Source organism: Apodemus sylvaticus, chromosome 1, assembly GCF_947179515.1.
Source record: "Apodemus sylvaticus chromosome 1, mApoSyl1.1, whole genome shotgun sequence".
Taxonomy (NCBI): Eukaryota; Metazoa; Chordata; class Mammalia; order Rodentia; family Muridae; genus Apodemus; species Apodemus sylvaticus.
In genome coordinates, this window is record NC_067472.1 from 78,448,329 (window position 1) to 78,464,675 (window position 16,347).

Here is a 16,347-nt window from a genome sequence, read left to right on the forward strand (position 1 = left end):
TACCCTCTGAAGCCAAAGGTCTCACATCCCCTTGGAGCCAAGCGAGAGGCAAATTGTGAATTGCCCAACATGTGTTCTGGGAACGGAACTCAGGTCCTATGCAGAAGCAGTATGTGTTCTTCACTGCTGAACCATTTCTCCAGACAACGTATTCCTATTTCCCGAAGAACAGCCGGTTGTCCTTAGCACTTCTTCCATTTAGTTTCTTCCTCTATGCTTCTGTTTGGAATTGGTTCAGGTCGAGGTTAGCTGCCTGAGATTCATGATGACAAAGCGGGAGAGGGATGTTGGGACCTGAATGAGAAACGCCACCCGCCATCCATAGGCTCATATATTGACCACGAGGTCCCCAGCTGGTGATGTTGTTCAGGAAGGATATGGGAACTTCAGGAGGTGGAGCCTCGGTGAAGGGAGTGGGTCCAGGCGGGTTTTGAGATTTTATATCCTCCTCCACATTCTGTTTGCTCTCTGCCTCCAGACTTCCCAGGCAGCGGGCCAACACTCACATTCCTGGCACATGCCTACCCAATCACTTCCAGTCCCCCTGAAAGTGTAAGCCAAAATAAACTGTTGGCAAACCAGGTTACTTCAGGTGGAGGTCTACCATGTGCAGATAGCTCCTTTGAGCCTGGTGCAAAATGGAGGACTCCCTTGCCAGCTCAGCATCCCCTTCTCTGCCCGATCTGAGGAGCCCAACCCTAATCCTACCCAAGGAAGGTCATGTAGTTCTTGGCAAACTTACAAGTTCAACTTCCTCTTCCTGATAAGAACCAACCTAGCAAGTACCTGGGATTCCCAGAATGCCTTTCCATGTAAAGGAGGCATTCACAACAATTTAAGCTCCAGCCAGTGATTTTACATTCACCTTCCCACTCTCCAAGGTTCATCACCTTGATCACCCCAAATAAAGTGTATGTACACCAGCTGTCTCACTGGAGAGCATCTAACAGAGCTGCTTCACTGAGTATCGTCTAAAAGAGCTATACCACTAAAACCCTCTGAGAAGGTCTTCTCCTGGCTGGCCCTCCCAGGCCGTCCTGCAGACCCTACCCATTCTAGACTTCACTTCAGCCTTCCAGCCTTTCAGCAACAGCACCTGGACTCGCTGACAGAGGAAATGGAGGATGTGGGACTACAGCTGGATCCCAAGACACATACCATAGCTGTGCCCAGAACATGGGGGCCACAGCTGGGGCAAGTATACACACATGCCTCAATAAAGTGCACACACACACACACACACTTATCCCCATAAGTTGCTTTCGTTAGGGTACTTTATTGCAGCAACAGAAAACAAGACAAAACCCCAACCCTAATACAGGAGATGAGAAGCAGGGCTGAGTCTTTTGACTCTATTTGGTACAGCATTTGAGGGAATATATTCATTTAAATAAGCCAGGCTGGAACACTGCACTAGCATACAGCCATCAGAATCGGACAGAATTCCACACTTACTGGATAAGCGGATGCAGGCATGTTGTATTAGTAACTTTTTCAGCTGCTATGATAAACTATCACACTTGAGGACGTTTATTTGGGTGTATGGTTCCAGGGAGTTTAAGAGTCTTTGATGACAGAGGCACATGGCAGCCAGCAGCAGGCAGGACAGCAGAGAGCAAGCACATGGACTGTAGGCCTGGAGCCAGGAGTGGACTTGCAGGCTTTAACCCTCACGGCCCTTCTCCCTGGCAGGCTTCCTCCAGCGAGGCCGCGCCTCCCCATGACCTCTCGGAGCCTCCAACGGGGACCAAGTGTCCAGACGCCTGAGCTTATGTGGGGCATTTCTCATTCACACTGCCACTCATGTGCTTTGTCCTGGAGCGTCTTGATCCACTTTTGGATGGGAGCTGGGGAATTTAACAGTGATGGACTCTGGAGAGGAAGAGCCTTGGAGGATGCAATGCCAGGGGTTCATCCAAGCCATTTCTCTACCTGAGCCTCCATCAAGTCAATGAAACTGCGCCTGCTTTATTGCTCCCTAGCCTAGGATGTCACCAGAGGTGACAGGGTGCATACCCAAACTTCAAAGAGCTCAATGACAGGTAGAAATTAAATAATTCATCAAAGAGAATAAATATAACCTGGAGGACAGAGGCAAGGACAGGCTGGTGCAAGGTGCACAGTATGGAACCCTCCTTAGTCAGGACAGGAGGAGGCAGAAACACCCCATGGGGAAGAGGACATGAGCTCAAATACAGCAGCACAGGAGGGAGAAAGACTCTGGGACAGGCTGGGATAGCTGTGCCTGGGAGAGTGGCGGGTCATCTCTAGCAGAGGCTGGGGAGGCCACCACCGGGGCCTGACTTCAGAAGGCCTTCAAGGCTCATCAAGAAATGTTGTCTCTGACTCAAAAAGTCATCTGCAGTAGCCATGCAGTGACACAAATGGGATTTGCTGTGTGGCAACAGAGTCCAGGCAGGAGAGTGTGGGGCAGAGCCAGGAGGTCAGGACAGCTGGGGGCAGCTGGGAGGGCTCGGGTATTACTGGGTCCTGAGATGGCAGTTTCTCCCAGTTTTTTTTTTTTTCAAAGATTCTCTCAGAGGGACAACAAGGCAGACTAGCAGAAGATAGCCTTCACCTATGGCCCTCTTGGCCTCCCTCAGCCTACTTACCATGCACCTGTAGAAAACATAGGAATGAGCTCTATGCTCAAAATGGGGAAACTGAGGACGCGGAACAGCCATGACTAACCAAGGACAGGACACGCCGTGGCTTGCGGCTGAAGTTGGTCAGTGCCCGGGCTCAAGTCTGTTCCTGGGCCGTCAGTGTAGCAGACCTAGGCCTTAGTCCTTGTCGCTCTCGTGGAGGGGCTCCAGGCAGCCCTTATCTTTGGTCTCTTCCCCGGGTACTGCCAGAGGATCCGTGTCTTCTGGAGGGCTTCCGTTCGGAACACCTCCATCAGCCTCCATCTTCTCCTTCAGGTTCCTTTTGAAGAAGCCAACCTGCCAGAAGCACACAGAGTGGGCGGATGTCCAGAGACCAGCCGCCCCTGCAAGATGTAAAGGCATCCTATGCAGATAAGTAGGACATACCACCGTCAGGTAGGACACCCCACCGTCAGGTAACGTCTGTGCCTAGGACAAGAGATCTGTAGGTTTCATTCTCAGAAATATTTCTTTTTAAGAAGCAGTGAGACTGGGCTGGAAAGATGGCTCAGCAGTTAAGAGCACTGACTGCTCTTCCGAAGGTCCCAAGTTCAAATCCCAGCAACCACATGGTGACTCACAACCATCCGTAATGAGATCTGACGCCCTCTTCTGGTGTGTCTGAAGACAGCTACAGTGTGCTACATATAATAATAAATAAATCTTTTTTTTAAAAAAGAATGTTTAAAGCAGCAGGGAGGCCAAGTGTGATGGTGCATGCCTCTAATACCAGCACTTGGGAGGCAGAGGCAGGTGGATATCTGTAAATTCATGGCCATCCTGGTCTATGAAGTGAGTCCAGGACAGCCAGGACTGTTATACAGAGAAACTCTGTCTCAAAAACAAAACAAACAAAACAAAAACCCAAAACAACAACAACAAAAGCTGCAGCTGTAAGATGGGCCAGCAGGTCAGAACCCTTGCCACACAAGCCTGCCTGCTTGAGTTTAGGTCCCAGAGCCACAGCAGAAGGAGAGGACAGACTCATCAAAGTTGTCCTCTGCCCCCACCCGCGCTCTATGGCAGACCCCCCCCATCCCCTCCAATAACAAGAGTTTTAAAATTGAGATTTATTTTTATTATTTTGTGTGTATGAGTGTTTGGCATGCATGAGTATCTGTGCCCCAAATGCATGCCTGGTGTGTAAGGAGGTGGTGGGCCTCCAGGTGGGTGCTAGGAATCAAACGTTCGTCCTTTGTGAAACCAGTAAGTGCTCTTAACCACTGAGTCAACTTTCCAGCCCAATAAAATAAAAAAATAAAATAAAATAAAATAAAATAAAATAATAAAATAAAATAAAAGCATGGGTATGGTAGTACACTCCTTTAAAGTCAGCACTCTGGTGTCAGAGGTAGAAAGATTTCTATGAGTTCAGGGCCAGCCTGATCTACATCAGGAGTGCTAGGCAGACAGGACTACATAGTGAGACACTGTCCCCCACCATGTCCCCCCAAAAGAATAAAAGAAAAGAAATATGGTTTTGTTTTGGTTTTGGATTTGGTTTTTTCGAGACAGGGTTTCTCTGTGTAGTCCTGGCTGTCCTGGAACTCACTCTGTAGACCAGGCTGGCCTCGAACTCAGAAATCCACCTGCCTCTGCCTCCCAGAGTGCTAGGATTACAGGTGTGCGCCACCACTGCTTGGCTGAAATATGGTTTTCTAAGTCTTGTGAAAACTTTTTTTTTTTTGGTTTTTGGATTTTGTTTTTTTTGTCGAGACAGGGTTTCTCTGTGTAGTCCTGGCTGTCCTGGAACTCACTCTGTAGACCAGGCTGGCCTCGAACTCAGAAATCCGCCTGTCTCTGCCTCCCAGAGTGCTGGGATTACAGGCGTGCGCCACCACTGCCCGCCCGGCCATTGTGAAAACTTTTGTTTGTTTGTTTTTGTTTTTGTTTTTTTTTTCCCCGAGACATGGTTTCTCTGTATAGCCCTGGCTAAACAGGTCCCCTCTGTAGACCAGGCTGGCTTCGAACTCAGAAATCTGCCTGCCTCTGCCTCCCAGAGTGCTGGGATTACAGGTGTGCACCACCACCACCTGGCTTTTGAAAACTTTAAAAAGCTTTACGTTTGATCATTTATTCTGTCCGCTCACATGAATGCCAGGTTTCAGCCAGGCATGGTGGCCACGCTCAATCTCAGCATTCAGAAGAAGGGACAGGAGTTTTAGCTATTTGGCCTACATGCTGATACTCTCTTTAAAAATAAAATGTCAGTCAGGCAGTGGTGGCGCATGCCTTTAATTCCAGCACTCAGGAGGCAGAGGCAGGTGGATCTCTGAGTTCAAGGCCAGCTTGGTCTACAGAGTGAGTTCCAGGAGAGCCAGGACTACACAGAAAAAGTGTGTCTCCAAAAAAACAAAACAACCACAACTATAAACTGGCATGAGGCTGATGCTGCGGCTTGGTGGGTAGAGTGCTTGCCTAGCATACGAGCCAATACTGCATAAAGCCAGGTGTGGTGATGCAGGCCTGTGCTCCGAGCCCTAGGGAGGAGGAGTCAGAAGGTTCAAGAGTTCAGGATCACTTTCATCAATGATCAAAGCAACCCCAAGCCTGTCTCAGAAAACAAAACCATAAACAAAACACAAATCTGGTTCGGAGAGATGGCACAGCAGTAAAGAGTTGAATGCTTTTGCCAAGGAGCTGAGTTCAGCTCTCAGCACCTCCCGTAATTCCAGGAGTTCTGACTCTCTCTTCTAACCACACCACCCCTTGGGCTCCTTCATATACAGGGTGGACATACAAGTCATGTACAGATCTTTTAAGTAGGTGATGTTTCTTTTCAGCACTAAGAATGGAACCCGGGGCTTTCTGAATGCTTGCCAACTGTTCTACCACCGACACTCTTAGAACTCAAGTGAGCAATTTGTCAATATCTTCTAATAGGGAGAATCAAGAGCTGGAGAGATGGCTCAGCGGTTAAGAGCACTGACTGCTTTTCCAGAGGTCCTGAGTTCAATTTCAGCACCCACAGGGTGGCTCACAAGCACCTGTAATGGAATCTGATGCCCTCTTCTGGTGTGTTTGAAGACAGCTACAGTGTACTCATATACATAAAGTAACTAAGTCTTTAAAAAAAATCAATATTGTAGCACTTAATATGTGCAATATGTGCTGTGTACACTCTTCTGGAAGCTTAAAACTGTGTGTGTGTGTGTGTGTGTGTGTGTGTGTGTGTGTTCCAGTTTTCCCATCGCTGAGAACTAATTCTAAGTAATACTTGGACAACTGTGGAGACACACTTTTGTAACAACATCTGTTTTTGTCACAAAGTTAGATAGATGCAAATGTGTAGATTCTACATAGTCCTTAATAGGGACATTGTTAATAAATGACGGAGCAGTGGGACAGCAGAAAACTAACCAAGTTCAGAAGGAGGCAGAGCTGATGTCAGCCACGGGGGAGAGACATCAGGACAAGGCATGACGTCGCCTGGGTGGCTCTCCCCCATTTTCATCTCTTCCTGCTTCTTCCTTATCTTTTCAAAAGCTATTTATTTTCATTTTCATGCACATGGGTATTTTGCCTGCATGAACATCTGTGCAAGAGTATTGGATTTCTTGGAGTTACAGACACTTGTGAGCTGCCATGTGGGTGCTGGGAATTGAACCCAGGTCCTCTGGAAGAGCAGCCAGTGCTCTTAGCAGCTGAGCCATCTCTCCAACCCTTCACCCTTATCTTTGAGGCATCCCGTGATGACCTTGAACTTGCAGAGATTCTACCTCTGACCCCAGGTGCTGGGGTTGCAGTGTCACCGCACCCAGCTTCTTTTCTGAAGCCTTTTTTTATGGGTCATTGGTCCTCTGCCCCTCGTCACCTCTGATTTTTACTTGTCTAAACTTCAGTTCAAGTGTCAGGTCTTCTTGATGGCCCGCCACCCTGAGCTGGCATCTCCATTACAGGTCAGAGTACACGGACCCTGGTCTAACCCTCATTAAACTTGCTTCTGTCCATGTCCTGAATTTTGACTGTGAGTCAAAATTCAGATGAGTGAGGACCATGTATATATTACACGGGGCCTCTGTTTCTCGGGGCCTAGTGCAGTGAGTGCTAGCAGAAGGTCCTCGGTGTATGGGCACCTCCGTTCTTCCTCCCTCAGGCCCTGCTGGGCCAGTGTTAACCTGAGTGATGGCGAAATCTCTCTCACTTGTACTTGGGGTCTTACAGACTCTCTGTAGAAGGATGGAGTGAGCTGAGGTTTGGTCTGTGCTCCTCCCGGTCCGTGCCAATGTTTCCTTTGCCCCCCACTTAACCATCTGAAAGCTCCTACCTTGTAGAGCGCTAGGAAAATCAGGAACAGTAGCACCAGCCCCCCAATGCCACTGAGCACGTACAGGTGAAGCATCTCCTTCTCATAGATCACATCAACCTTCATGAGGACCTGGGGAGGAGAGCTAGCTGAGGGCAGGAAAAGCCCTCCCGCCCTAAACGGCCCTGTGTGCCTGCTCCGTCCCCAGTCTCACTTCATATATGTAGGTTGCGCCACAGCATTGGGCTCTGGCCACAGACCCTCTCCCACAAAAATGTCACCCTCCATACTCACAAGTCACTTGGCCATGTGTACCACATACTGCCCTGAGACTTACTAACTTGTCATTGGCCCCTGGAGGAAGTGCCTCAGCTAAGCATTCAAAGCCCTGAAGAGCCCACCCACCTCTGTGTTTAGATCCGCCTCTGGCCACACTGAGGTCTCTGCCGCTCACTGATGTTGTTGGCCCTCTGCTGAGGTGCCTGCCGCTGCACTCACTGATCTGTGGCAGCTCAGACAAGACTGCAGTGGCTTGCTTCTCAGTGAGGTGGGACCTCCCGCTTCACAAGGATTTGGATTAGATTAAGGTCTGACTGGGCCAAGCTCCCTTCTCCCTCGGTATGAGCTGCACACAAGGTTCCCAGACCCCTCTGCTGCCTGGTCTTGGCTTCTGAGGTACATACCTGGGCCTCGGAGGCTTTGCTGCCATACAGATGGAAATGCTTGCTGCTGTTGAAGGAGACGGAGAGTGAGCTGCAGAGGGTGAGTGTGGAGGAGGCCTGTGGAGGGAGCAGGTCAGTCAGAACAGGACTGAGACCCTGGACTTGGGCCCACAGGCACAGGGAAGGGGGTGAACAGATCCTGGGGACCCCATTTCTCTGCCCCATCTTATTTCTTGACTGTGAAGGTCTGGCTAATGTGCTGCTCACTCCTCGGTGTCTGAAGGGAGTTTCTTAGACAGTACATGTGACTACCCTTGGTACGCAGGTATGGTGGTACCCGGCTCTAACCCCAGATCTTGGAAGGCTACAGTGGAAAGATCATAAGTTGCAGGCTAGTCTGGCTACACTGTGAGACCCTAACTCAAAAGCAAGGCTAAGTGTGTTAGTTTACCTAGTCTTTAATCCCAGCCCTCAGGAGGCAGAGGCAGGTCAATCTCTGTGAGTTCTGGGCCAGCCTGATCTATTTAGAGACTTCCAGGGTGGCATAAAAAATATTGTTTTCCAAAACCAAAACCAAAGGGGGAAAAATAAATAAGCCTTCACCACAAAAAAACAACCCTACACACTTCAAACAAATCCGGATGGCTTTGCCTTTGTTGGTTTGCAGCTGTTCAAACCTGGATGTTTACTCAAGAAATGACAAATAGGGAGAGCTCATGTGGAAAGTCCATTCCCGGCACTCCTAAGGCAAATGGATCCTCACAGACAACTACAAGCAGGTGCTACCTCGATTTCCTTGCAGAGTTCCACTGTGCCAGTCACTTGGATGAGCGTCTCCTGCCTGAAGACAATTGGACAGCGGAACTGGACTCCAGGCAGACAAGGCTGCTGTGGTCAAGAATACCTGTCAGTGGTCAGCCAGGCCCACCATCCCAGCTGACTTCCCACTCCAGCCTGATTCCTCAGCTCACCCGCCCATACCTCAGCTTTGCTGGATGGCCTCTTCAGGTCCTCGCGGTGGCAAGAGACAAGGGAATCCTAGGAATTGGAAGTGGGGTCTCCAGGAGGTCTGAGACTACCCCACTTCCTACCCCACAGGCACCCCCTTCTCCTCCCCAGGATAACCCTTGTCTAATGCAGACATCCACATTGCCTTCCGACACATAGCAGTTCAGTACTGCTGTTTCCCACTGTGGACCGGCTCCCCTTGTCCTCCTCTGAGTGGTACTCACCGTCTGTACGCTCCACGTGTATGTGATGGGACCCTCGCTGTGAGGCTGCGGCACCTCAACCAAGGCCTCCAGTTTGGGCATGTTGTGGTCATAGGCAGACGGCTGAATCCTCACCTGGGAAATGGCAGAGACCACAGAGCTTGAATGGAGCCTACCCTGACCACCAACCGCCCCGCATGACCTGAGGCACTGCCTGGGTGAGATCTAGAGCTGTTGTTCGCTAGACAGTGCATCGTGACGGACCATATCTGGCCCTGTCCTAGTGCTTTGGGTTAAGAGCACTGGGTGCTCTTCTAAAGGACTAAGATTCAGTTCCAAGCACCTACATGGCAATTCACATCCAGAGAACCCAACACTTTCTTCTGGCCTCTGAAGGCACCAGGCATGCAAGTGGTACACAAACATACATATAGTCAAGACATCCATACATACAAAAATAAATAAATAAAATTTAAAAAAAAATAAGGAAAGTGTGGGTTTTTAGGACCCTTCCTTATAGAAGCTCATACCTGATAGATATGCTGGACTTGTTGGGTCTTGGGACCTTTAGGGGTGAAACTAATATAGAGTGTGGAGTTCTCCTGGCTGTGGAGAGAGACACAAAGAGATAGTTTGAAAGAGTGCACTGTGCTGGGGCCTCCAGAGGGACCTTGTTATTTAGACCTTTGACAAGGCCAGTAGAGAGACAGGTCTAACACTCTGGAATTAGGGTCACACCTTGGGAGCTGTGTCCTCACTACGACATGCCACCTTCATTAGCCTGTCAGCTCAGCTTACTGTCTGAATGGCCATCTCTCTGTGTGTCCTTCCCATCAGCCCTACTGTAGGGGGAGGTGCTGATACTAAAGTCTGGTTCCCTAAATGGTTCTTGATTTGATCAATAAAGGAGGCTGGGAGCCAATTGCTGGGCAGAAGGGATAGGTAGGTCTTCCAGGTCCCAGAAGGAAAAAGAGAGGAAGAGAAAGGGAAGGGCCTTCCGGCCAGGCTTTGGAAGGAGAAAGCTCCGCCACCAGTGGATGGCCTAGGAGGCCGGCGAAGGTTAACTGATAAGTTTAGGGCAAAAGATTCTGTGCTCAGCAATTGTGCTAGGAGGTAAATCCTAACGTAAAAAAACTGTCTGAGTGTTTTTCCTCTATGGGCAGAGAAAGAAGCCGGGTCGCAGCTCCCAGGCAAAGGTGGTAGCTGGCGGCTGGTGAAACTAAGACCAGAGGAATAAAAGAGAAGCTGACAGAAAGCCAGTGGAGTGGGGCTGGCAGCAGCTGACCTTGGAGCTAACCTGGGAGGGGCCAGACCACAGGCCATGGTCCCAGGGGAAAGGCAGGAGTATGTTTTAAAAATTGCACGCAACACAGTATCCTCCAACTTCCACCATTTCCAGGTGCTTAAATCTCCCCTGATCATCCCAACTCTCTTCCCCCCCCACAGCCCCCCACAGCCCCGTTCTCTTGCACACGGGGGGGGGGAGGGGCTGCCAGTGTCGGGGGCTGCCACTGGCTTCCCCACTCTCAAGGTCCGCCTCCTAGCCTTTGCTTGTATGTCTCCTTCCTGGCCGCACCCCAGGGCCTCTAGATGGAAGTCCAAGGTCAGCTTTCTCCATGAGCCTTCCGTCTCTCCAACACCTGCCCTGATATTTCATAGCAGCACCATCCTGCTTGACACTTAATATTCAGAAGCACTGGAGACTTGAGCTCAGACATGGGCTCTGTCCTCACCACAGAGAGCCAACATCCAAAGCCACTGTGCTCTCTAGAGGAACCAGAACACTCAACTAGAGACCCTTTGAGTCCCGCTGTACCCACTGCTTGCTGACACCACTGACTCCATCTGTGTGAGTCTGCTCTGACTAGAAGGTAAGGTGCTGGAGGGCAAAGGTCACTCTGGAAATGTTCCTTTGCTCTCTTCCAGCACTCTGATCCCAGGAAAGGAGGGAATTCAGCACAACTGGACATGGCCAAGGGCTTTGAAATGAGACAGACTTGAGTTCCTCCTTCCTAGCTGCATGGCCCTGGGCAAAAGGCAACTGTCTGGAAACCTGTCTTCATCATTAGCATCATGCAAAGTGGGGAAGCTTATTACAGGAATAAAGGAAGTTTCAGAAAGAGTTTGCGACCAAGCAGCCAACAGCATGGCCCGCTGGTGACCGCTGAGCCAACTGATGCAGACAGCTCTTAAAGGGTCTCCTTGTAAGGCTGCGATGAGTTCTGATCAAACCTGAGTTGTTCAAGAAGGAAGAGGGATGGAGGCGGTGGTGGTGGTGGTGGGAGTCTGGGTGGCAAAGACACCCAGATGGGAAGGCGTGGGTAGAAGGGTGTGTGTGCTCGGTGCTACTTACTCCTCAGTAAGGATGTTGACAGGGTACAGGACAGGAATGCTGGTGGTGGCTGAGTTGTCCTCCTGGAGGCTTGAGTTCTCGTTCTCACTGCATGGGGCAAGGTGGAGAGAGACTTAGGAGAGCCTGGGCAGGTTTCCTGGCAGTGTGGCCCCAGCACAGACATGTGAACGGGTCTGCTCACCAGTGCACGGTGCCATTCAGCTTGATGACATCATCCCAGGAGCTATTCAGCAGCGTGTTAAACATCACCAGGAGGCTCACCTGGCAGGGAAGGGAGCAGAGGCAAGAGAAGACGAAGGTGTCTCAGGAGCAGTCTGAGCACCTCACAGTGCAAGCTGGGTCACCTGCCCCACAGTGACCATGGAGTACGAGCTTCCTATGTCTCTGGCTCTGGGTAGGTGCCTCCTTCCCACTGGACAGACGAAACTGGGCAGCTGAGTTAGCTGTGCAAGGTCATAAAATGCACAACCCAGTCTTGGGTTTGTCCCATCGCCAATCCAGGCTCAGATATGCAAAGCAGCTCTGTACAAGGTCCTCCTCAGTCCCCCTCGGTCAACCACCTGCTCCCTCCCCAGAACAGGGTCTCCCCCCTGCTTGCCAGCTCAGCCTGTGTGAGGGAGCTGCCCAGCACTCACCTGTTGGCCTGCCTTGAAGATGGGAGAGCTTACATTGCATTTCAGCGTCTTACTCAGGAGACTGGGCCCCTCTGTGAGCTCCTCGCAGCTCACAGGTATTTGACTGTGTGGCTGAGAGGGAAGAAGCTTGTTGGAAGACACGGTCTAGTGTTCTGACACATGTGTGCACCTTCATATATATGCACGCATGCATATGCACTCAAAATGATACACAAAATATAAAGACTCCGAAAATTAAAAACAGCTGGGTGGTGGTGGTGCTAGCCTTTAATCCCAGCATTTAGGAGGCAGAGGCAGGTGGATCTCTGAATTGGAGGCCAAAAAGGTCTACAGAGTGAGTTCCAGGACAGCAAGGGCCACACGAAGAAGCCCTATCTCAAAAAACCAAGCAAACAAACAAAAGGAACAGAGATTGCTTGTTCAAGGCACTAGATTCAATTGTCAGTGTGGCAAAATACATGCATGCATACATACGTACATACATACAGACAGACAGACATGTAGTAATTGCTGAGCGGTACATATAAACTCTTTGAACTTCTCTGTAATTTCCACATTTCCATGGTGACCGTCCCACATCCCCACATCCACCTCCTCAGTGCCAGGCTTTCAGGCAGTAAGTACCACCCTTCCCCGCTGGATTCAGTGCTGGAAGGAACACAGGGCTTCACCAGTGCTAGGCAAGCACTCAAAGTCACAGCCCCCGAAAGGTCTACTCAAAACAACGCACAGCGCTGCTCAAAAGCACATCAGTCATCAGAGGAATGTAACCACACATTTCCAAGTGTGCTAAAGACACCACCCTAGAGCCTCATTCCTGCACTCTTTCTCTGTCTTTCCTTCTTATTTATTCGTTGCTTTAGCTGAGCATAATAGTTCACACCTTTAACCCCAGCAATCGGGAGGCAGAGTTCCAGGACAGCCAGGGTTACATAATGAAATCCTGTCTCCAAACTCAGGTCTTCATGTGTGCAACATAAGCTGTTTACCTACCGACCCTGCCATTTCCCCAGCCCCATTCTAAAGTCCCAGTCTCCCTCTCCTCTTTCCCCCAAGCCCCCTTTGCGCCAGAGTTTGATGAGCACCACCAGGCTGGGAATGCAGATGTGACCCTCGGAGCCCTGCCCATTAGATGCCATCCCACCCACTCAGGCAATCCAGACTACCCAAAGTGCACTGTGGGAACACTAGCCAGTGCAGGAAACTACAGAGGCAGGGGGTACCCTGGGGCTCACCTGAAGCATCTCCACTTTTCGGAAGGAGAGTCCCTGAGGGAAGTCCAGGTCCAATCGCACCCAGTAAGCGTCTTCTCCCGAGTTCCTCAGTGTCCACTCCACAGCAAGGCTGGCAGAGGACATCAGACGCAGGGCTCCGGATCTGGGGATGGGGAGGGGATCAGGATCATGGCCCCATGACAGCAGAAAACAACATCAAGGGTAGGACTTCAGAGATGAGGGAGCAGACCAACCACACACACCAGCTCCTACGCTCAGTGCAGTGTCTAACACTATCTGCCCCAACCAAGCTCTGCCAATGACTGCCTTTCTCAGAGAAGGAAGTGCCCCTCCTAGTGGGTACAGCCCATGGGTGAAAGGCCTTTTGACACTGTCTCAGTCAGGGAAGGTGGAATTACACTGGAGAAGGTGTCAAGGGACAAAGGCTTACAGACCTGGCAGGAGACAACAGGGACAGGTCTGCCTCACACTTCTTGTCTTCACCGCAGTTCTTCTCAAAAGGAATCTGAAAGGTCAAGGAGGGACCAGGAAGGAGGCTCAGGCCTCAGACCCAGCAGAGCCAGACAGGGTCCCCAGGCCCAGCTGTCTGCCTCTCTTCCCTCTTACCTCCTTAGTCACTGTGTGGATCGAAGGCCTCAGGATAGGCTGCACGCCCCTGCCCTGTTGAGCACAGAGGAGTGAAGACAGAGGGGTGCTCAAGTGAGTGGGAAGTGATGGCACAAGAGAGACTCCGGGCTCAGCTGCGATGACTGTGGCCTTTCCACACCCTCACCCATACACAACCAGCTACATGGTCCTTCTCTAGTGACAGCTACACAAGACAAGGATGAGGCCTGACACGCCTCTCCATCTCACGGATGGGTATCAGGCAGCCTTCAGTGCCACCCACCCCTGGCAGGAGCTCTTCAATATCTGGCCTCCCCTGCCTGCCCAAGGCCCTTTCTCTGTGGTTTGCCTCGCCCATCCCCCACCCCCCTCAGCCTGCTCTCCAGCTCCTAGAAAGTCAATGCCATTTTTTCCCCATCACTCCCTGAGCTTCTCCTCCAGACCATCCTCCACCCTACCCCCATTTCTGGGCACTTGGACACACGTCAGTGTATAAAATAGGCATGGAGGGAGAAATGAAAAGGCAATGTCCCCAGCAGGTGAGGGGTTATGGGACAGTTTAGGAAAACTTCAGAGGGTGGAGAAAGGACTCCTAACCCAGATAAGGGAGTGTCCTGAAGCAATGGCATCCTGACTCATGGCTGTATTTGGATCTAGAATGCCCACCTCTGCAGTGTTAAGGGCCCGGTCCCAGCCTTGTAACTGGAAGGTGGCAGAGCCTCTAAGAGCTAGCACGTAGTTGGAGAATGTTATGCTGTTGGAGGTGTGTCCTTGAAGTTGGCACCGGCACTCCAACTCTTCCCTCCTTTCTCTTTCCTTCCCAGCCACAGTGATGAGAGTAGGCAGCTTTACAATGCACTCCCTACCACAACATGCACCCGTCATAGGTCTAAAGCAACAAAACCGATGATCTCTAATATAACCATGAGATCATGAGTCCAAAGGAACCTTTCTTCTTTATAACTTGATTATCTCTCTGAGTATTTGTTTCCATCACAGAACGCTGACTAGGGCACTAAAAAAGTAAGAGGATGCTGGGTAAAGAAAACGGAGAACAAAGTTCAGAGGATACCTAGGCCCTGAGGCATGACAGACTGTGCCTCCCACCCACCCCAACTCCTATCCCCCTCCCCCGCCCCCAGGAAACAGGTCTAGCTCCAGCACAGTCCATCAGAAGGATCAAGAAGGCAGAGCACAGCTCAGGTTCTACTAAGCCTGTGGGTAATGCTGGGACACTGAGATTATATTGTAAAGGCAGTGGAACCTTGGAAGGTCTTCACAGGTCATCACAGCTGGATCTTCCAGAAGACTCCAGCCTCCAGACTCTTCCTTAAATGGAGAAAGTCTCAGTGCTCTCTGCTGATGGCTCCCCTCCCACCTCGGCACCCACACAGATGCTTACTTCCCACGCCCACGCAACCATGAGCCACATGCTGTCCCGGGCCTTGACACCCCCCTCAGCGGTTTTCTGAAAGCAGCTAGGTCTGTCTCCCATCTTCCTTGACCATATCAGCACCCCCCCAACACACACACACACACAACTAATCCATTCATTTCGTAAAACCCAGAACTAATGACATTTCCCAGGAAGGTGTTCTTGATATTGATTGTGACTTCAGATGCTGGGTCCTGATGTGCTGTGTTTCCACATCACTTTCTGAGACAATCTGAGGCTGATGGCAGCCCCTACACAGGGGTCCACACCTCTTGCCTCTAAAACAGTCTCTCCACTTCAAAACAAAACAAAACAAAACAAAAAATATCTTCACTTTAGACTGCTTTTCTTAACCTTTCTTGCAGCTGAGTGTGATCGTGTTGACTCTGTTTTAATCCCTGGGACATCAGTAAAAGTCAGCTATTATCAAATAATAGCCAATGTTAATGTAAACTCTCTTGTTTGAAGTTGAGTAGGCCAAGCAGGTATCTTGGCCCTGCCTAGAACGGCTCTAGTTGCCTCCTGTGTGAGTCAGAGCTCAGATCACACATTCTAAGGCTGAACTCTTGAGTTCCCTTCCCTGACACAGTTGTGCTCCCTACAGTGGGGTGCCATCACCCACCCAGATGCAAATGACAAGTGGCCCTTGCCTTTGGCCTCTCTGCACGGCTCAAGTTCCCAGCAATCCTGCCTGTAGACTCTCCTTAGTGCACCCCTCCTGCTCTCACAGAGCGCCTTGCCTCGAGCCTGACTCTTGCTCAGTCCTTCCTCCCCCCAGGGCCTGTCGTTGCAGTGCAGCCCATATCAGTGCAGGAGTAAGCTGCTTAAATGTCTATGTGACAGAGCAATGTCCCCTCCCCCTACTAAATATCTGTTCCCACCCCACAGGGCTTTGGTTGCTCCAGACACATGCATATGACCAAGGCCTGGTTCTTGACATTGGGTTAGCAGTGTGGATATGACTAGGTCACAACAGAGGGAAGGCGCCTCTTCCTGGTTGTCAGAGATCTGACAAAGGGACTGATGCAAGGACAAGAAACTACAGGAACTGAGGAGCAGGCTTCCTGAGCTTGGCAACAACCAGGATTTAGGGGTGGAAGCAGGTGAGCCAGGAGTTCAAAGACACCTGAGCTTCACAGAAAGGTCCACAGCAGTCTGGGATATATAAAGGAGGAAGCATGGATAGAAGGAAAGAGAGGGAGAGAGAAAGATTCTTGATGCCTCTGTCCAGGTAGCTGGATACAGAACATATAAAAGCTAGGCCTGTGCCCCAGGCTGGGTCGGTCAATGGCCTTTCTTGCTTATGCCGGGTTTTAGTT

The 16,347-nt window shown here is 50.6% G+C and overlaps 2 protein-coding genes across 8 annotated transcripts in view; one reads left to right on the plus strand and one right to left on the minus strand.

Moving 5' to 3' along the window:
- Septin1 (septin 1) overlaps window positions 1-16,347 on the plus strand; it is a 502,205-nt gene that overhangs the window by 381,405 nt on the left and 104,453 nt on the right. The window lies entirely within an intron of this gene.
- The window catches only part of Itgal (integrin subunit alpha L), a 47,808-nt gene continuing 32,717 nt past the window's right edge, over window positions 1,257-16,347 (minus strand). For 4 of the 6 annotated variants that reach the window (XM_052197979.1, XM_052197978.1, XM_052197980.1 and 1 more), the window contains 13 exons: window positions 13,594-13,647; window positions 13,422-13,492; window positions 12,988-13,129; window positions 11,753-11,863; window positions 11,299-11,378; window positions 11,118-11,204; window positions 9,295-9,370; window positions 8,786-8,899; window positions 8,535-8,591; window positions 8,340-8,441; window positions 7,575-7,670; window positions 6,913-7,023; window positions 1,257-2,942 (listed from right to left, as the gene is read on the minus strand). In XM_052197979.1, coding sequence (XP_052053939.1) covers window positions 2,784-2,942; window positions 6,913-7,023; window positions 7,575-7,670; window positions 8,340-8,441; window positions 8,535-8,591; window positions 8,786-8,899; window positions 9,295-9,370; window positions 11,118-11,204; window positions 11,299-11,378; window positions 11,753-11,863; window positions 12,988-13,129; window positions 13,422-13,492; window positions 13,594-13,647 — 1,260 coding nt within the window. In that variant the 3' untranslated portion in view covers window positions 1,257-2,783. The remainder of the gene's footprint in view (window positions 2,943-6,912; window positions 7,024-7,574; window positions 7,671-8,339; window positions 8,442-8,534; window positions 8,592-8,785; window positions 8,900-9,294; window positions 9,371-11,117; window positions 11,205-11,298; window positions 11,379-11,752; window positions 11,864-12,987; window positions 13,130-13,421; window positions 13,493-13,593; window positions 13,648-16,347) is intronic. The other 2 variants (XM_052197982.1, XM_052197981.1) reach the window with 1 other exon arrangement.